This window comes from Cyanistes caeruleus, chromosome 1 (assembly GCF_971803275.1).
Source record: "Cyanistes caeruleus chromosome 1, bCyaCae1.hap1.1, whole genome shotgun sequence".
Taxonomy (NCBI): domain Eukaryota; kingdom Metazoa; phylum Chordata; class Aves; order Passeriformes; family Paridae; genus Cyanistes; species Cyanistes caeruleus.
Window position 1 is genome coordinate 97,213,132 of NC_141701.1, and position 21,733 is coordinate 97,234,864.

The 21,733-nt window shown below is 36.8% G+C and overlaps 1 protein-coding gene across 33 annotated transcripts in view; it reads right to left on the minus strand.

The window, feature by feature from the left end:
• Nucleotides 1–21,733, minus strand: part of TNS3 (tensin 3) — a 251,975-nt gene that overhangs the window by 176,465 nt on the left and 53,777 nt on the right. For 17 of the 33 annotated variants that reach the window (XM_086843893.1, XM_086843694.1, XM_086843684.1 and 14 more), the window contains 2 exons: nt 13,530–13,567; nt 3,994–4,032 (listed from right to left, as the gene is read on the minus strand). Coding sequence is in view for 5 of the 33 variants with exons in the window: in XM_086843694.1 (XP_086699820.1) it covers nt 3,994–4,032; nt 13,530–13,567 (77 nt within the window). In the remaining 28 variants the exon portion in view is untranslated. The remainder of the gene's footprint in view (nt 1–3,993; nt 4,033–13,529; nt 13,568–21,733) is intronic. The other 16 variants (XM_086843708.1, XM_086843703.1, XM_086843853.1 and 13 more) reach the window with 1 other exon arrangement.

The window sequence follows — 21,733 nt, forward strand, 5'->3', positions numbered from 1 at the left end:
TGAAACCCCACTTATAATGAAATGCAATCCTTCCCAATTACAATGAAATGCACAGACCTTCCCAATACCATAATTATTCAACTTCCCATTTCTCAAAAAATCTCTTGCATGCCCACTTTAAAAACAGATGGACTGTGTTCCATAGGAATGGCGAATTGTCTCGCATTGTTTGTCTCAAAACATGTGTTTAAAATTGAATGCAGTAGGGATAAAAATTTATTTTTTCATACTCACTGATCTTTCTCATACAAAGCTTCTGGGGAGGATTGCATACAACAGCATGAAAAAAAAGGAAGGAGAGGGGGTTTTTTTGCAATGGGGGACAAGCGTTCTTTCGAACACTGTTAAGAGTATTGAATTTTCTTAGTTTCCTGCTCTCTTCCTCACTTTTCATAGCTGGGAGTTTGGTTTTATGTATTTTCAGTTCTTAGTTTTTAATTATTTTGTTTTTAGAAAATATTGGCACTAGGTTGTATGTATGTAGGTGTATACATAAACTATGATGGATTTCAAATAAAAAATGAGATAAGCAATTAAAATGAGGCTTTTGTGACTTCACACTCACTTCTTCAACAATTTTTTCCAAGGTATGCTCCTGCTCCTTTTAAAAAACCAAATGAAAAATGCACACACCCAAAGAAAACCAAAACAAACCAATCTCTATTTCCCCAACAAGTACTTTTATTCTGTTCTCCTCCTATTTTGAAACTGTACAGAGCACAATCTGACTTACTGTTCTAAATCAGGTTTTAGTTTGTTAGGAGAGGCCTGAATGTTCAAGTCTTTGATTTTCTTTCTACGGGCAGAAAAGAGGCTTGCATAATTAAGGAGATGGGGGTGGAAATCAGAATCATTGACACCCTCACTCAGTTTATATCAAAATCATCAAACTTTCACTCAAGACATAGCAAAACAGCTAACCAAACTTCAGCTTGAATTGTCTATTATGGTAAAATATACATTACAGGTAAGTGTCCATTTAATCGGTCCATGTTATAATAGCTAGTTATGAAAAGCAAGATTTAAATGGCAGACTACAGGTATGCAGAATTCTTTGGGGAAAAAAAATAAGAAAAAAAAAGGCTATTAAGGTTAAATCAAGAATTTCTGTGCTGAAGATCACTATTTAAAGGTGTCTTAAAACTGACAAGTCACGCAGTCATAAGGACCATTTATCAATAAAGTAATTTTAAGATAAGAATCCATGTATGCGTTTTGAGCCTTCACATAACATTTCATCGCTGCAAAAAATTTGGCAGCATAGGTGATGGGACTCTGAGGAATTAAGAATTTGTTTGCTTTATGCTTTTCAAAGATGCACTATCATGAAGGACAAAAAAGAAATTCAGTGAAAACTAGCTTACTGCCCTTTTGAAACATCATAAACTATCCTAGACTATTTCCTGACTCTAAACTAATATCCTTCCATTGTCTTTCCTTTTATCTTTTTTAAGTAATAGATGAAACAGAAAGTATTCAGAGGTCTATGGTTATGGCCTAAACCTTTCCTTATTTTGACAGCACAAGAGGAAAAGGCTTGTCATCATTTTTTTTAAAATTAAAAACATCAATTTAAGAAATACTAACAGCTGAGTAGCTAACAATCTTTGAAAATAAGATACAATAATTCCAGTAAAGGCCATTTAAACAAACTTACCATCTTTGATTTTTATCTAATTTTAGAAGCACTAGATAAGCGCTCTCAGGTAAAAACAAACACAGTGACCATGCCACTTTTTTTTTTCCTTCAAGTTCTCAGATTAAGCTACAAATCTCTGCAACGAAAGACCATTCCCACAAATACTCCATTGTCTCTTCATGAAATAAAATTAAGTGCAACAGAGTAAGTCAGCTTTGCTAAACATTTGAATTTAATTAATCGAGCTGGACTAACACCATCCCACTTTCTGAGGAATGTGCATGACAACATAAAGTAAGTAGTATTAGAACAAAGGGACCACTTTGTATTTTAGCACCTGAAATTCCAAACAGCTGCACTGAATTAACATATGAGGCTCCTGATGTCATTACAAAGCTGCAAGAAACACGGCTCATGAGAAATGGGAAGGGCCCCTTTGGTAACAGACAAAAGAAAATACTCAATAAAACACACATTTTGAAGAAAAATAACATCTGTGAATTTCATCAGGCTTCAATAGTCTTCCAAGAAATGTGTCACTGAGATTCTAACTACAATTGTTGCTATAAGCAAGTTTAAGGCAATATAGGCAACCTTTACATTGACTAAATAGATGTAACACTGATTTAAAGAAAGCATATGTATAGTTTATTCATGTGGAAACCAAAAGGTTAGAATTCCTTGATTGGATTGGAATTAACTGGGATAAATCCATAGTTCAGCAGCAAATTATGATGATGCGAAGTTGTGTTTCATTTGAATAGATGTTGCCCTCCCTATTATCTAAATCTCTTGACTTATTTTTCATCTTGTCACTTTACACTCAAAACAGTTGTCAAAAAAATGCTTACAGCTATCATCATCATAGATATTCCTCCTTCAGAACAAAAGAACTATTCATTAAATAGATATGCTGAACAAAGTGCTGAACAAAGATATAATATAAAAATTTCACCACATTTCACGCCAAAAGCAAACCACACTATTCAGTCTTGCTTTCAGCAACAGAACATAGTGTATACTGTGTAGTGAAAATATTTCACCTACAGATATCCCTACAAGAAATTTAAATAGAATTCCACTCCTTCTGCCCAAACTAGTAAATGCTTTATTTGGTGACTGAATATACCTCTGTCTACATTTCTGCTAGTAAACTAAAACAGGTTAGGCCACTCTTGCCATCTGCATTCTTTACCTACTGGCAAGTCACAGAGTCAGTTGGGACTATATTATCAGCATTGCCCTATGTACACAAAAAACAAGTCAATCAGAATTATTAATGATTAGTAGCATATCCCACAGGTTGCTATATGTTTAAATTTTTTTCTGAAACACAATAACCAGTTTTCCATTTCAGAATCAATACCTCGGTTGAGTGCACAAGAGAAAAGAAAGCAACTGCATTTGCCAGTATGCACCTAATACTGTGAGCTGCAAACAAAAGAAGGAGTTTATTTTCTATTTATAATTTTAGCAGTGATGCAATACAAGATCCTCAGACTCTGACATGGGTTAATTCGTAAAATTACTGAGTCAAATCTAGGAAAGACCTCCAATGAGTTGATACTCACATTCCTCACAATATCAGAAATAACTGATTTTGATTTCCAGGCTTTATTTAAAAATCACCTTTTGACATCTGTGGTTTGTGATAGGTATGTACCACCACCTCTATTTTTCCAGCATGAAAATCAAGACATAAAAATGTGTGAAGTGGCTTGGCAATTCACACAGCAATGCAGAATTGAGATGCAGTATTCCTAATTACCAGTGGTTGTATCACCTACCTACAACACACAGAGTTCTTGGCTGACACTTGTGCATCAGCTGTTGGTTGCTTAGTCCTAGTAATGACACTAGCAGCTGCCAGTGCTGGTTCAACAAGTAACTTAGAATCCATCTTCCTAGCATCACTCATATTACCCTTGGAGTTCAAACAACCAAACCATGCAAGCCAGAAAAGGCTTAAGGTGTTCCTATCCCGACCAAGTGTGGGTTCCACCAGCAACAGAAAGTAACAGGTCCTAAACAAATCTTATACTACTTGCACTTCCAAACTGACACAAGATATCAGTAAGTTGAAACAAATCGTTACTGAGCTGTTTTTGGTTTTTTTCATTTCATTTTTTTCATTTATTTCATTTCAGAAATAAAAGCATAAAACATGTGCATTACTGGATGGGACAGGACACAGCAACAAGCTTCAGAAATGGATCCCTGATTTGCCAAGCCTTCAGAGAGGAAAGGTGATAGCACAGTATTGAAATAGTAAGAGGTTATAGGAGACTACAAGAATAATCTAACCTATAACCTAATAAAACCTGATGGCTACCAGTAGTGCCAAAAATACTCACCAGCTCATAGCTGCTTGGAAGAAAGCAGGGTGTCAGCACCTGGAATAAAAAATTTTAATAAAATAAGGAAAAAAAGATAATACCTTTGGAGATGTCCCAGCAGCACTGTTTGAGCTCCATCCACACAAAGAGGTACCAACCAGATCAGATGCAGAATCTGAGCATCCACCTGCTGCTCTCAGCTATACTATCTACTTTCAGCTCTCTAAAAAGTTAGCACTAGCTCCATGCAAACTCAGTACTCACATACCCTAATCACTGAAACAGGTCAAAGAGTGTTGCAGTGTGTTTCTTGTTAATGGTATGTTTGGTTGTTACCTAAGTTGATGGTTTGGTCCAAATGAGACCCTCCCACCCTATGTTGTCAATCTACCCTGAGTCTCCTGTCAATCTGTTTTAGGCCCACCTCATTCTTGGAATTCCTCTTCGGAAATCCCCTAAACTTCGAAGCTTGATTAGTCCATGTGACCCAACCTTCCCTCCCTACCTCCCCCATTGGATGATGATTTTGTGAACCCTGCCTTTTACCCTCCCCAGGATATCTCTGATTAGCTGATGCTTTGTACCCTCCCTTTGAATCTCCTCCCTATTTCAGCTGTTGCACGCTCGCATTTTCTGTCTTTTGCCCCCAAGATTCCCCAGAGCAATAAATCCTCCATTATCCCATGCAAAAGACCGTCCTTGTCTCCTCAGAGCGCAGACTGACAGCCAAAAAGCCGTAGAGCCAGTGCTGTAGTCACACCTCGGGTCATCCTGCTCTGGGGTGTGACCTACTCCTGTCACAGGCTGAAGTGATAGAGCCAGATAAACTCTGGTGAGATGCACTAGAAGAGTAATGTCTTCCCTCACGTCACACAGTGAAACATGAAGGGTTTTCTCCCTTCCTCTATCCTTTACAGCATTATTTAATCATCACCTTAGTTTTAGTTAATGAGTAAGCATTCTGCTTTTCAAGAAATCTAGAATTTCAGCAGTTCCCAACACCTTACCCTTGCTCTGAAACTGACCTTGGGTCATGAGTTTAGCAGAGCAAGCAGAACAGATATTCTGTGGATTTACATATCTTCAGAGATTTGTCTCCAAATTAAAAACTCTTCCTATGAAAAACACAGTCTGTATACATCACACAAGAAAAAACCCAAGCCACCTTATTTTGATATTCAGAAACCAAAACACAAAGAAAGCCAGGAAAAGCATGACTAACTTGGATTACATGATGACCTAGGGAAAACCAAGTGTTAGATTATTTCTACAATCTCATACAGCAGGCATCCTCAAATCTCACACATACAGTCATAAGACTGTAGGTCCATCCATTCACACCACTCAGCTGAACTTCAGTAGTAGTCATCATGCATGCTCAATTTAACAGGTACCTTGAGGATAAGCCCAGTGAAAACTGTTTCATTTAACATGTTCACCTTCAAAATTAAGGCTCTCTGGGACAGATTTGCCTCTCAGCCAGCAGAGTGGAGCTAGAAAGTCTGCAGTAACACCTGGACAACAAAGGTGGAGTTTCCTTTCAGAACAGCTGCTGAGTCCTACAATGACTCAATTCACAGTACAACAGAGTAGGTTACTGAGCAGAGGGGGCCTCATGCCTCATGTCATTTGTAATCCTTAGAATAGTAAAAAGAAGATGCAGCCCATGCAACAGAGCAAGCTGCAAGAACAAAAAGAAACATCAGTTCTGTACACAGCACAGGCTGTGTCATAGGGGCTACTTACCTGACTACACAAGGACAACCCATTCCAGCTTAAACTCTCAGGAACAGCTTTTAACCACTAGCATGGGAGAGACAGCATTTGTCTCTGTAAATGGTTATGAAAAAGATCTATCTCCAGTTCTCAATGCTTCTTAAATCATAAATTATTTACAAAAATGAGAAAAAAAAAAAAAAAAGTAGCACATTGTTTCTTCAACTCCCAGCTTCCTCATGATCTCTAGACTACCGCTAAAGAAACCAGATCTCTTGCAAGTTTATCTGCTCTCCCCTTTGTCTCCTCAGTGGGCTTGCAAGTCCAAGGTTTTAATATGCTGCATCTCTGCAGCTCATTTTGTGACTGCCACTCATGATTCATTACTCTATCCTACCAAACACCCATACTTCCATATATGGAAGATGTTAACTAAGCTGTCTTAATAGCATGTCTATTGCTGGAAGCAAGGACATCGTCTGCCTTGGTGACCTCTTGCCTGACACAGCATGTAAAACTTCATATGCTACCTTGAATAACAACCACCAACTCTCCTTGCAAGCCAAAGTGACAAACCACCAAGCAGAGCAGTGCCCAGATAAAAGAAACAAAGCCACATGCACCCTGCACCACCACAACAAGCAGCAAACACCTGCATCTAGGGAAGAAAGACTGTCCTGAGCTGTCTTGACCAAGTGATTACCTTGTACTTATAAACTGGTTTTGTTACTGTTCTAATTAGCAACACCTAAGGTTAAAGTAGATAAACATGAAATGTCAATTACTTTCCTCCCACTGCTAACTAAGAATTCTTAATTCTTAATTAAGAAAGAATTAATGAAAACACCAAAGGAGCTGGCAAGTTAGCTGAGTGGTGCAGTGGAAGAGATGAACTAATATTACATGCTCATGTAATTAATAATGTGAACCACTTATTATGGAATAAAATTATCATCACCGACATACAAAAATATAATCTCTGTTCTCTCCCTTCCCTTCACTGATTAAAACTCTTGAGGAATCAAGCATATCTCTACCCCTATGGCTAACTAAAACACAGCTCTGCTGTAATCTGGCTAATTACAGCTGATTCACTGCCTAAGAAAAATCCATTTTTCTGACACAAGAACACTGGGGACATCCAGTGGACAAGAACTTCAGAAGCGAATTACAGATCTCTGCAGATTTGTGACATGTTATTCAGGCAACTCTGGACTGTGAGAAGATGAGAGCTAACAATAAAAATAGCACTTGATTTTTTTTCTTCTCTGAGCTCCTCTATACCTGAAACAGTTATATATACCAAGCTGACTTTACAAAAAAAAAATTCATCTTCTGGTTCTGTGTCTTCTGCACTTCCTTTTTACAGAAATCAAGACCCATGTCAAAGACTTTGATGTTCTGCTCCTGTTTCTGATCTACAAAACTCAATGACCCACCCAAGAAGCACTGACTTTTTTTTTTTTCTTCTAACTCCACACAAAAATAGCACATTTCTTCCCAGATGAAGCAAAATAGCCAAGATCTTGCTGTATCCCAACTTCAATTCTCATGACCAGTTGAAGCAAATCCTTCCACTGTTAATCCAGACACAGGCTAAAAGCAAATGAGTTTTTTAACCTGTTAACAGGTAACAGCGAATATTTTGACATCCAAACAAATTAGGTTGAGAATATATGAGTGGCTCCAATTCTTTTTCCTAGTTTTCAAAGGTCTGGGACACACTAAAAAAATAAGCTTTAGAGAAACAGTATAGAGCTAAAAAGCAAAACAACAAGACTTAAATCCAATAACTACGCAGAGATAGAAAACCAAGTATAAAGGTCTCAGACATTGGTTTAAAAAGTTACACACTGTGTACCAACTGCACAGAACAATAAACTTCAGAAAGTCTTTTCTGGTCCACCTACTGAAGCTACAGCTAATCTTAAAGACATCTACAATAACCTGGTTTGTCAGCTTTCAACAGTTTCTTTATTCTTGTAAGAAATGTACTGCATATGCATTAGTGTAATATATCATAGTTCCACACCAAGGTGGATTTACCTTCTATGTTTCTGTACAGTCACATATTAAGAAGCAATATCAGAATGTAAGAAAGCTGTGCCTACTTTCATAAAGTTACCTCTTCAGTGCCCAGCACACAGACATAGGGGTACATTGTTAGTCTATTCACAAATAATCAAGCAACCATTTTCAAGACAAATTACCTGTTCTTGCATACACAGTTAATATGAAAACATTTTCCTGGTGTGATATTTCCTGCACTGAGCTCTAGCTTGAGAAAGTCCCACATTGATGGAAAAATGATTAAAAATAATTTTTTTATGAAGAATTCTGATTACAATGAATCTGCTGGAAATTTTTCTTCATATGACTGTAACATCAGTCACACCAGTTAATGAGTAACTGACTAACATGAGATAAATGTTAAGTCAAACAAACAAAAAAAAGTCAACAAATGGCAGGCTATCTGGTGCTAGGGAAATAAAATCTGTCCCCGCTTGTTCTTAATAGCAACACCATAATGCCCGCCCCAACACACAGCAGTTCATTGGCTGGGATAACCAGTAGTTACATTTCAGTGATTTTTTTTTTTTTCACTTCCAGATGCATACTTCCTTTTTATCTTCTTCCTTTTTATTCTCTTGTTGTAAGAAGCATGTGATTTTTCAGAGGAAGAGCCATCTTCAAAGAATGAGCCAGTTATTACCAAAGGTGCATTTCAAAGTCCAAATCTCAAACACTATTATATTGCTTTTGTAAAAGCAATTTAACCACATAGCTATAATGAATCACTTTCTCCCCAGCTACAGTTTTATCAAGTAAGAAATTCTGACATGCTTGCACAGATTATGTGTAACACAAACTATGTACAGGGGGAAGAATCTTTACCTAATAAAGTAACCTACTAGAAAACCTGTTGTGAACACTCTAGTTCACTATTTGTGTTACAAAATTGAGGAGAAAGGGTAAAAAGACCAGCAAAATGAAGTCACTGACATCCTGCAAATAGTGTGAAGTTACAGTCATGTTAGTAGATTTTCTGAATGTTACATAGATGACTGTCAGAAGCCTATATGGTAAGTTCGTAGATGTATTTAACATGAATTTTTATATATATATACACGGATACACATTTATACACACTATTTTTTTTTTTTGTTACATAAAACACACACACCTATTTATACCAATATACACCTTCAGAGTTAAGCCTGGAAAAAAGTATTTCTCTGGTTTTCTTCTTCCAGCATGCCTGTCAGTTACTGTTCCCCTTTTCCAACCTACCCTCCCAAAACACTCAGGACAAATGCTGGCTTTCATCCATGCTGTGGTATTTCATCTTGCAGTGTCACAGCCCTGACCTACATCATTAAAGTTCTTCAAGTCTCTGAAGAATACATACAAGGCAAAGACACTTGTTACATAGGTTATTTGGGAAAAATACTTCTAAAAATCCTCTAATGAAACAGAAGGTACTTAAAAGCAAAAATTGATTAGTTTCCCTTGATAACTGTAAACCAGTAAACAGAGATAAAGTCCCTTCCTCCTTCAAATCATGGGATTTGTTCCAAATGAGTTCAGAAGCAAAAGAAAAGAAAGTCAGAATTTGTATGTTGCTAACAGGAGTTAAACCAGACAGCAGAAATCAAGATCTTAAAACTAGATTTTACTGGACTTTGCACTAGCCCTCTGTACTGTGGTTTAATCTGCGAACCTGAACCGTAAAAGCTAGCTAGTGCCTCACCTGATTTAATCTGTGTATAGTTGAAATTATCTGACACAAATAAGTGCAAAAACATAGTATATTTGCTCAAAATATCTCCTTTTGCTACCTCTTAAGCCAAAAAGAAAAAAAAAAAAATTAAAATTTTGACAATTGTATGTATCTATTTGAGACTTAACTTCTCCTTTTTTTGTATGCAATCTGACCTCTCCAAGCTTTATGAGGCAGAGATTACTCAGGGAATTATGCTACTCTTTGAGGATTCCATGTGTATGTATTTTGGTACAATCTCCATTAGAAAACATTCTTCATTTGCAAAGGCAAACAAAACTTGCAACATTACCAGATAGGGAGGATGGCAGGGAACAAACTACCAGCATGGATTAAATTTTCTTGAATGGAAACAAACTGTGTACCAGACCAGCTGTATCTCAGAATTCTGGACCTATAATGTAAGTATTAGTCTGGCTTCTCAGGATTTCAGTCTGTTTCCAACATCTGAGTAACAGTGATAAGAACTACAAGCATTATGATTCCTATGGTCATAAATGGCACTTCAGCCAACAGTATCAGAAGTTTTAGGGTGAGAAGACAGGAGTTTTGTCACAACAAACAGCAGATATCACTGCTCAGCCCACATCTAGTGTACATCTAAGACCTAAGATCTGTGCCCATCAAATAAAAAGATGAAAGATAAGATGAGAGCAATATTTAAACAATAAGCATAGGTTAAAATGGGGGAGAAGTGTGGTTTGTTGTTGTTTCTTTTAATACATATTACTGGGTAGAAAGGAATGTGGTAGCAAAGGGCACCAGCAACATCACAGAAAGACATGAAAGCAGAAGACACATGTGAAACTTGCTGGTCAAAAAGCAAAAATCAAAAATGAGTTTGAAGGTCATTTCAGTTTTTTGCTTTATTTCCCTATAGTTGAAAACCATCCATGTACAGGATGACCCTTTGCATCTCCCTAAGGTAAATTTAATGATTAATGTATTAAATCATAAGGAAAAACATCTTTGCATCAGGCAATACTAAGATGCATACAGCAATTTAGCACAGGCCTGATTTCAGTCTGTTACAGAAGGTCTGCAAGAATCATGCCAAAGAGGCAGTGACCTCTCCAGCAGGAAGTTTATAGAAAACATTTGCAAACACTTCTGGAATATGCTTCTTAGCAAGCCAGAAGAGGTTAAATTAGACCAGAGGGTTGTGAACCAAGCAGAATCCTTACACTTTCTCACAAAAAGTAGGAAAATGCCATGTTGTAAAGACGCAGTCCATTCTGTGAGGCCCCAATTCGCCCATTTCTGAAATTTTGTTGGATGTTGACATGGAAACACTTGAATTTTATGGCATTATTTCTTTCATATATCACAATAGTGACTTTAATAGCTCTCTTGTCACCTTAAAAAACTTCCCTCCTCCCAAAACACATTAGAATAAAGTCTAAAACATTTACATTCCAAATATATCTTCAGTTTTCAAATTTAAGCTACGTGCTGACTGACTGTTTTTCCGAAAATCAGAAAATAAGCCTCTTGTAAGAAATAACTGATTATTGAATGTGGTCTACTTCTCATAATTTTTTTAATATTCCATAACAAATGCTAATAATTTCATTTCAGTTATTCAAAAATCATAAAACATGTCAGTCAGTATCTTGATGTTAGGCTATTACATGCTTTTGGCACTCCATATTCTACTCTTTCCAACAGTTAACACCAAATGGCTAAGAGCTGAAATGAATTTCCTGTTTTAAACATAAGACGCACATACGAAATTATTCATCTCCAAAACAAGTTTAAAGAACCACACCAGTCTCCAGAATCACTTAAATATCATCATTTCTGGAAACTCTAGTTCTATGTAGCAACTACCCAATTAAATCTTTGAGCTACCAATGTTATCAACAAACCAGATTCTTTCTTGTACAACTGGCAGAACTCCATACTGTAATTACTATGTGGAGAACCAAAGCTACTGTGCAAAGAGGGATAAATTACATCATCTGGTCTAACAAAAAGTACATCTTTCTACTAACTGTTCTGCTTCTACCAATAGGCCACCATTACTATAGTATTATTACTAATCATTATTGTATTTATATATTATATATATAGGTGAAATAATATAGGCAATGAAACCCTTTAAAAGGTAATACCTTACTTAAAATTTAATTACCACTGTGTATTTCATCATCTTATTTCATTAAAAAACACAGAATTTGGCATTTACCCAGCATACCACACAAAACAGTGATTTTCAAATGCACATGTACCATTTTTACTCAAAATGGGAGATGCTCAACTAACTGACACTTGTATTTACTACAATTTCCCAAAATGTCCTGAAAAATCTCCAAGTCCCTCACAAAGCAAAGATTCTTCTCTTGAATTTAGTTACACACCTTGGATGTACTGAACTAAACAAATGCTTGCAAACATCAAGGTAACAACACAGATACTAAGTCTAGATCTTTGATAGACAGCAAGTACTAATCAAAAGTTTAAGTTAAAAGAAGGGAATATTACCCCACAAAAGTGCTTCTGGCAAAATAAAGTCCTCCAAGACCACTAGATTCAGACTGAATCTGTAAGTGTCTCTTATTTACACAAACCTAGCAATGGGGAAAGTAAGTCACGGGAGACCATGGAACTACCAATCTCGTCTAGTGTGAAAGGAACTTGAAGATTTTCTAAAGTAATGAAACTGAACTGACAGAATCTACAGTAATCACTGAAAAGTAATAATATACTTAATATACTTATATTAAATAATATACTTATTATACTTACACTTCTTATACTTCTAACCCAATGCGAAAAGTTTGCCTTTAAATCTCTGTTGTACAAATTTTATGTATTTATATATTTGTATAGGTGTGTGCATACACACATGCATGGGAGCGTACAGGTGTGCATGTGTCAGAGACTGAAATATTACAGTTTTTGACTGAAACATTTTCATGAAGGACTTCTAGAATTGTTTTACAAAAGCTGCACAGAATACCACCACACCCTGAATAGGCCTTCAGAGTGAGGCCCTGGACCACTCACTGATGAAGATAAGATAAAACTCAGGAACTGGGGACATTCACAAAGCACAGGCTTAGCACCTTCAGTAATGAGACCACAGCCCCAGGGCTATCAGCTGCCAGGCTTTAACAGACCCTTGCACCAAAGGGTGGGGGAGAGAGGCTTTTGGTGTGTGTAGGAAAGGCTTCTGGTCAGAGGTAGTGACTGCACATCCTCTGATGTGCAGACCAGCTCAGCTGAGGGACCCTTCTCCTAGGGGAAAGCTTATCCACTGCAGAAGGGGGTGTCATGGCCCATCAAATGGCTCCCCAGACCCTGCAGCAGACCACCAGAGATAATGCAACATATCCTTAGTGTTGCAAGTGTCAAACTGGTGTTCCCACCTGGCCCAAAGCGTGTATTAATCCACAAAATTCTATACTCTTCAGCTTCTGGCGGCATGGCATGGGACCCTTACTACCAAGAAGACCAGATGGAGGGGCGCAACGAGACATCACTGGAACCCTCAGATGGGTGATATGCTTCTACCTAACCCCTGTCATTCTCTCTCCCCCCACCACCCAGTCTCACTTCTTTATCTACCTCTTTCTTTCTCTCTGCCTCTTCTACTATTAAATAAAATACACCAATTTTTTGGCACTGACATCTAACCTTGTTTAGTTTAAATCTCATTTTTAGGTATATTTTGAACCTTCTAAATTCTTTCCAGTTTATACACAGAGAATTAGTGTTCTTTGTCTTTCTGGGTTTAAACTGGATTACAACAGCATGTATACTTTAGTCACTCAGATTTTTTTTTTCTTTTCTGGCAGAACTGTGTGGTTTGTATTTCACCCACTTAACCTGATGTTTTCAACTTGAAACATCTCCTCCTGTGGGAAGAATGAGAAACTCAACCACTGGTGCTAATTTTTCAACTATAGATTTATTTTTTTTCCTCACAAATTAGTGGCAAGTACAATACCCCAGCTAGGCATCTTATTCTTAATAAATTCATACAGATTTTGTTGTCTAAACTTTGAATACATGTAGATCAAAAGCAAGAAGGGAGGCCAAAAACCATGCTTACCTTTTCTTCACATTTCCTGTGGCAGGCATACTTGCAAACTAAAACAAAACAAAAAAAAACACATAAATGAGTAAAAGAGTAGGTGAATTGTCCCATCCATTTCTTTAGATCAGTTTTCTATAAGAGATCTGGCCAAACTCAAGTCTCTATCTATAAAAGTATTTACATACTTCAAAACAAAACCAAACTAAAAAGAAAACATGCGTTTAGTTTTCACCCATTCCTGAAAGACTAGTTAATTACAGCAGCATTATCAGATTTGTGCATTTTATCAGCTCATGACACCGTGTGTCTGGTTAAACATCATGAGTTGAATATCTTGACACTTACCTTTAAAGCTTCACATAGACCAGAAGTGTTATCATTTAAATAGCACAGATAGTAAGATCAAACTGTTCCCAGTGTAACCACTGAATCTTAGTCATATCAGCAGCCCCAGAGACCAAAGAAAAGCAGGCTGACTTCAAATTCACAGACAACTAGTACTTGCCAGACTGTAATTTCTGATTATGAAATTCAGGTTATACAGTGTTGCAAACATTACTTTCAAGAGGAGAGCACTTGATTTCTTTTAAATTCCTTCTTCTGAAGAGCAGGAAAGGATGAAATGTACCAGCAATTTTAGATTCAGGAAACAGCATTTAACTTAAAAAGCAGCCAGATGAGCAGTGATGTAACTATGACGCAAAGCACAATAGCTATAATCTAACACAAGCTGGTTTTTATTTGATTTTCCATATGCACTTCCTCCTTTACTCTGAAATGTGCTTTGATTCCATGCAGTGTCTATCCTTTGGGCTACCATGAGCTAACCTGTATTTTAAACTGAGGGAAAATTTACTTATTCAATCTCCAAGATCAGTAAGCTGCAGAATACCATAGAGGTTTAACTGAAGATTAACTGTGGTGTAACCTCAGACCACTGAAGTTGAAAGTCATGCTTGTTTCTTGGTGCTTCCACAGCAGCCTGACCCTACAGGAAACATACAACTACCAGAACATGAGGTCAGCAAATTCTCTTACTCATTTCAGACTCAAGTGCAACAACAGCTGAATGAAAACCCTCATGCTTCAGTCACTGCTCAGGGGAAAAAAAAAGTATGGCTTACGGACACATCTCCTATTCTATCTCGTACATGCTATGTTCACTTATTTTCCCCACATGTAAGCTACGAGCAAGTTCTTCGTTCATAGTGCTTTACAGGATCAAATTTCTTTATCCTTAAAATTTATTAACATTCACACAAATACACCATTAGCATTGATAATGATCTATACCACTTAAAAACTCTATCAACTTTAAAGCAAATGGAAGGCTGCTCTTAACCCATGAGGAAAAACTTAATTTTCTTGCATGACAGCATAGGGAATAAATGGCTAAATTCATTAAGTAATTTCACATACCAAAACTGTCTATTTAGTAGAATCCATATTTTACATCAGTATGATTAGCTTTAACTTTGCAAAAGGCTAACAGATGCTCTAAAAATATGCATAGTATCTGCTTATTCTATAAGCTACTTCAAAATTTCCTCCAAAAACAAAGAAAACAACAACAACAACAAAAAAAAAATAATAAAATGGTGAATCTGTCAGAAAGCCCTGATATTACAGACAAGGTCTCATCTACTTTATAGATGCTTAAACATAGATTTCTGTGAGGCAAGATGAAATAAAAACCAGATTTCATTCCATTACAACTTCCATGATTTTGCTACTGGTTCATGTAAAACACAAAACCTCTATTAAGGATATCAAATGCAAGCATTAATTTATTATTTTTTAAGTTTCCACGTACAAGAAAATCAGTGTTTTCTGCACTTGTGAAACACAACAGTTCTTAGAGTTTTTCTGGAAACAAATCACTTGTCAGATGTGAACTTAACCTGGACAGCAACTTCAAGACCCAGTCTTTCAGGAGCATCTCATTCAAATTCATAAGCAGTACCAAAATACAGCATAGAAACTCCATACATAATTAAAGTGAGAATACTTTACAAAGCTATATTGCTATATTTATGAGATTCGAAGGAAAAAAAGCCTAAAGCCTCCACAGGTAATTAGTTAAATACAGTCAGGTAAAGCTCTCTAACTGTAACTGTAACAAACTGTATTATTTCAGTTGTTTAGATTTATAACATTCTGAGCATAGAGATGTGATTCACAAAATCTGCTTCACTCCTCCTCAGCATCCAGAAATACTCTAAGCATATTTAAATCCAGTACTTGCATGGATTAGGCTGTGTTAAGCTATTACCTTCTCTTCTTCACTATCTAGTAAAGCTGATTATGAGAACAAAAATGATCAGATCACAGACTGTGCAGATGCTGGGAGCAAACAAAGCATTCCTTTGTGCTCATATGCAGAAAGGAGGTTCTCCATCTTCCCTCTCAGGAGAACTTCAAACTGCTCATTGCATACGTTTCTCCTAAAAGGCACACCTGCTACATCCCAACAGAAATGGATCGCCAGGCATAACTGATCCAAACTCCAATTCCCTTTTCTTGACAGGTCTGAATTTCGCTAGTTTCTGCCCAGAACAACAAAACTTTAAATGATTTGGGCCATTTTAACCAACTATTCTTTGCACTTACCAGATGCTCAAAATGTACAATGTAATTTACATGTGTACTACTGAGGTACAGTAAGCATCACAAGTTTTTGTTTGCTGGTAAGGTAATATTTTTAGGAATATAAGGTTCTGTATATGTGCTTGTAGATATAAACACGTGTGAATGTATGCACACAAATACATAAACACATACATACACATACTCCAAAAAGCACAGAAATCTTGCTTTTAGCAAACATACACTCAGTGGCTAAAACCAATCTTAAAAAACAAACAAACAAACAAAAAATAACCAAAATAAAACACATACACACATGGCAGGAAGACGGGCAGGGCAGAAGAAGTAGCAGCAGCATTTGAAAGAGATGAAGATATTAAGACAGTCCTATTAATTGGCTGTAAGGAAGCATGCAGACACATCAAGAAAGTGTGAATGGAATACGGCCATGCTTCAGCAGTCAAGTCTCTAAGCATAGAGAAGTACTGGAAAGAAGCATCATTGCCTTCCCAGGCACATCCTTTCACAATGCAATTCATATGGGTTTCTCCATTACAACTGCTAGCATCATGAACAGAAAAAGATCCCTCCCTTCACCAACACCAAAAAATTAAATGTTTACCTATAGAGTAAAGTGTACTCTATAGCGAGAAGTGTACTTGTTTGATATTTCATTATTCAGAATTCATTGTGCCACAGCTATGATGAATTCTAAATACAATGAATTCTGCTACATCAAAGAACAGTGCTGCCTGGATGACTGCACCCCTTCAGACCAAGGCTGGTTTTAGCTTAGCCTAGACATTTACTTCCAAAGGCCAAAAGAGCAATATTATACCATAATTGTGCAACCTATGTCTTTTCAGTGCAACAAACATGCAATAGAAAATCCTACAAATAATGGAACAACTGGTATGCTCATAGTATGCTAAGGAAAACACATGCAACTTACATTTAAAATATATCAACAAGCATCTTATATTGAATGCTGGCATTCTTCAGGCAAAGCTTACAAGTGAAATGGCACTCAGCTCTTCTCAGGACTACAGCCTAACTGTATTCCAATTCTAAAACAGGCCTGAAACAGTGCAGAGGACTTAATGCCACACTCTGCAAGGCTACTTCAGTAAAACAGCTGAATGTATCCCACACACAAGCTCTCATCAAATACCAGACTTTCCAAATTTATGTTCAAGGATCCTAGCATCAGCTCCAAGAATAACTGTCCCATGCTGGCTAGTAGTAAAATGGAGACCAAGCCATATTTAGTCAATTTACTGCACTTCTAAACAATTCCTAAACAATCAGGGGAAAAAAGGGAGTAAGGGTAAGACATTTCTTTGTATCGAAATGAAAATGTGTTAACTCCTGCAAGTTACCAATATTGCTGCCAGGGTAAATTGGGAAGGATAAGCATAGTGAGTCATATTTTTCAGTCATAAGCCCCAAAGGTTTTGTAAAATGAAAGTTCTGTTTCTTACATTCTTGTGTGTAAGAAGCTCTCTGAAAATCATTAGAAATGTATTTACAAAGTAAAAAACTACTGCTGTAAACTAACCACAGAATGATTTATGGTTTACCAGGACAAAGAGCTTAACCTTTTCTCTGTCAGGTAAGGGCTCTGCACCTTGACACATCTAAGGATTTCATGAACATATGTTATGTCAGTATGTTTCATATATTCCATCACACTGCACACATAGTGAATATGGCTGGTTTATAAAGACAACCTCGCATTTAAACACAGCTTTTATCAAGTGATTCTCTGTGACAAGTTTTTGTGTGTTTGTTTTTAAACAACACTGTGTATGGCAAGTGTAGAAAGAAGATCATTCAGGAATACTCTTGGGGTAGAAATTTGCATATAGAGAATCAAAGACATGTAACCCAGTTTAATGCCTTTCTAATCCCAAAGAAAAATTACTTGTTCCAAAAACACTCACTGTACAGGCCTGGATATTAATCTTCAACTTCCTGGTGACAAAATAAACTGGGATACCAAACCACAGGCCTAGATGTCTGAAAGATGCCTTCTATCCCTCAGCATTTCCAAGTCAGCAAAAGAGACACATGCTATTAAAGATAGGTTTTGACAGTAATAGAAGTCCTTGAAAATTCACAACAGAATGTAATCTGCATATAAAGCAAATAAAAAGATTTGTGCAATCAAGACTTAAGTTTTACAGTTCCAAATTCCAGACTTCTCTCTTAATACCAGGACAGACAGGTGTCAGAGGGTAACAGAAGTGGTGGAGTCCAGCTATTTTAATATGTAGACCAGTGATGCTGCTACTGAGCAACAGCTCACACCTGCAGGAAATGTCCTTCACAAAATATCAGGCCTGTCATTGGCTCTGAAGAAAATATATTTTCTTTTTCTTAAAATACCTTGATTTGGTTTCTGAAAATGGAAAGTATGGCCACCACAACAGGATCTCCTTGGGGCAGAGGAGAAGAAGAGGCTATCTATGACCAAAATCTCCCAAATGACTAATGGCTACAGTAAACCAGTCTGGTTGAAATGGCTTTGTGGATTAAATGTTGTTACAACTGCAGTTTGGTGGCTATTTTTATTTCAAAAAGTGTTTAATAATGCTGTGATCAGATTTTTAGAAAAAACTCATACCGCCACACATTTCTGCTGACCCATTCCTACCAAATTTGCAATGATTCAACTTAAGAAAAAAGTCAAAAGGAAAGCAGCATGAAAATCAGACACACAAAAATTACCTGCAGCATTAAAAATAAGTTGGTATGCAATTTCCTATGAGGCAGTTTTGTGCATTTCTTCCCCCACCCCACTTGGTGTAGGGGGTGGAAGAAGTGTAGCCTAGCTGTAAATATTAGTCTTTAGATGGAAAAGTAAACACTTTTATTTTTAAGAAGTTACCAAAGTCACATGCCAAAGATGTCACAAGTCTAATAGCCACACTACAGCATCATCTGCTGGTGCATTTTCTGTGTTTCAGATATTATGCTTGATTTTCTTTTGTTCTTTTTCTCATATTCAGACAACCATTGTCTCCTCATCTGAATACTGCTCCCACTGCTTCATGACAGTGACATTGTTTCTGAAGCTGAAGGCTAACAGTCATGGGTAATTAGTGCAGAGCTTCAGCATTTTGTTAGTGGGTGGGCAATACAGTGTTCTTAATGAACTTTCCCACAGATTAAATATTCCACTTGCTGTTGCCAACAACAGCAGTGGACAATCTTTATTAAGAGGAAAGTGTTTTGGCACTACAGCTGCAATAGCATGTCCTTTCTCTTCCTTTACTCCCACCTTCTTCCTGTCTTGTAGATAAATCTTGACCACAAAAGGGTTACAAAGGCAGAACGCTAGCAACAATGAAAATGTTTCCATGTTTTTAAAAATACTCATACAGTAAATTTCTCCCATCTTTTTAAGCTACACTTGCCACTTGTCAATTAGGAAATTGTTAAACCTTACTCCAGTCTAGAAACAAAGGTTATTTTTAGACCTCCTCCCTCCAGCTAAAAAGATAACCCTGTGTTATTGTTTGCAATGTTTCATCCACAAAACCATCTCAAGCAGGCTGTGGTTTGCTGTAGACAGCAACCCACAGGAAACCCAAAAAATGGCTGGACTGTCTCCAGGACTTTCTTCTATCTTCAGCTGCAGACAGTGTATGATCTCAAGAGCTTGAATGTCTGTGATGGATCTTAAAAACATACCCTGCATAAATTATGCTAAGAGCAAGAATCTAAGAAAACTAAGAAGAGATCAGCTGAAAATGGGTGATCTCCAAAATAAGCAAGAACACTGTTAGATTAATAAGTAAGACATTGTTAGATGTCTTACTGATTCACAGTTGTTCTTAAGCCCCTACAGAAAATATAAGTGACAAAGACCATCACCAGATGAGAGCACAATACAGGCTATGAAAAGAAATCATCAATACAATCTGAATATCATCGATCTGATATGAATAAGTACTTAGTTGTAGGTATGCTCTCCAAGTGTATTTTTTAAATCTCACTAATGACAATAGATGGAAATGCTGCACAAAATCAATTAACAACTCTTCCTCTTACTTATTTATAGGGTTCATATCCTGAATGTATCTAGGAGTTATGCTTGTAGCATGCTTTAAGTGTCTTGAAGCTTTCTTCATGTACCAAAACAAACTCTTCAGTATTAAAACAATATTCATCACCCATCTTTTCTTTAAATAAATTTCATCTTCCTATACATTATTTTTGCCTTCCATGGTAGTTGTTCCCCCTGCCCCACCCCTTGTTTTGAAAACAAAAAGATGAAGTTGTTTTTGAAATGCATCAATATTTACTTTGAGGTTCCTCTCCTCACATAGCATATCAAGTTCATTGCATTCAAATTATATACTCTAAAGACACTACCATTTAATTTCAGATTTTCTTATTAGAGCAGATAATTCTAATTTCCACTTACATTTACGCTACCATCAGGGGTGCTAAGCTCATAAAATTGCAGGAATATCAGATGAAACAGTAGTCATTGGTTTTTCTGGCAAAAACTGTGGGGTGGGAGGATCAGATTTGCTTTTTATTTAATTATTTATTAGCCATAATAAAGAGAAGTTGCAGCTTTTTAGAAACCTTAGGAGCACTAAAGAGTAAGATTTAAATGTTAACTTTAAAAATAAATTTAATAATCACAGATCAAATTCTGGTGTGATTAAGTTGGTGCTTCTGAGATAAACAAATAGGGAACTCAGGTTCTACAGACAACTTTCTGAAACATCATGTAACACCTGTGAACATTAAACATTCCACAGGTTTTTGCCTTGTGCATTTTTGTGTACCTTTTATTTTTAAGCTATTAGGAACTTACCTTAGAGATTTCTGCCAAAATACCTCCCCTCTCCCCCAGTTCTAAGGTAACAATATGCCATCAAAGGAGGCCAATTTTACTGTCTCTCTCAGCTCCAGAGTGAGTGTGTTCAGCCAGAATGCTTATGTACCAGTTTTGTAATGCCTACTCATTACAGTGACTTCTTTTGTGTCTCTATAAGCTCCAGTAAGTTTTTAGATCATTCTTCCCTTTCACGTCTTTGCTGTTGTTATGCACATAACTTCCATGATGAACATAGAGAACATTTCACTAATCCAGTGGAACTTGCTATTTATTGTGTACACCATTTGTCAAGAGAAGAGGGGCTGACAATCCCAAGCTTCCAATGTCACAGATGGGCTGCTGTCCACATTTCTTTTTTCACTCTCCTTTCCAAGACAGTACACTCTGTGTCACTCATATCGAGGTCAATATCCACTCATTTCTGAGGAGTCACTAAAAAGACTTCTCTGTTTTTATTAATGCAGTTTCACTTGGACATCTTCACAAACAAAACTGACAGACAAATGAAAGCTTACAGCAAGAGCTTGGTTCCCTACCTAACTCAGCCTTGCTTGGCCAATTTGTAATCTCTCTTCCTTAGAGTTCACCAAAGCTGTAAATTATTAATCTTCTCTAGGGACAACAACAGACCATGCCATTTGATCCTATAACCTGTATATCCTGCTTTAAATTTTGAGGTAATTAGAAGTTAATTACTTAGGAAAATAGTATGGTTTTCTGGTTTGTTTTCTGCTGCTTCTTGGTGAATCTAAATCGCACATACAAGAGATTAAAG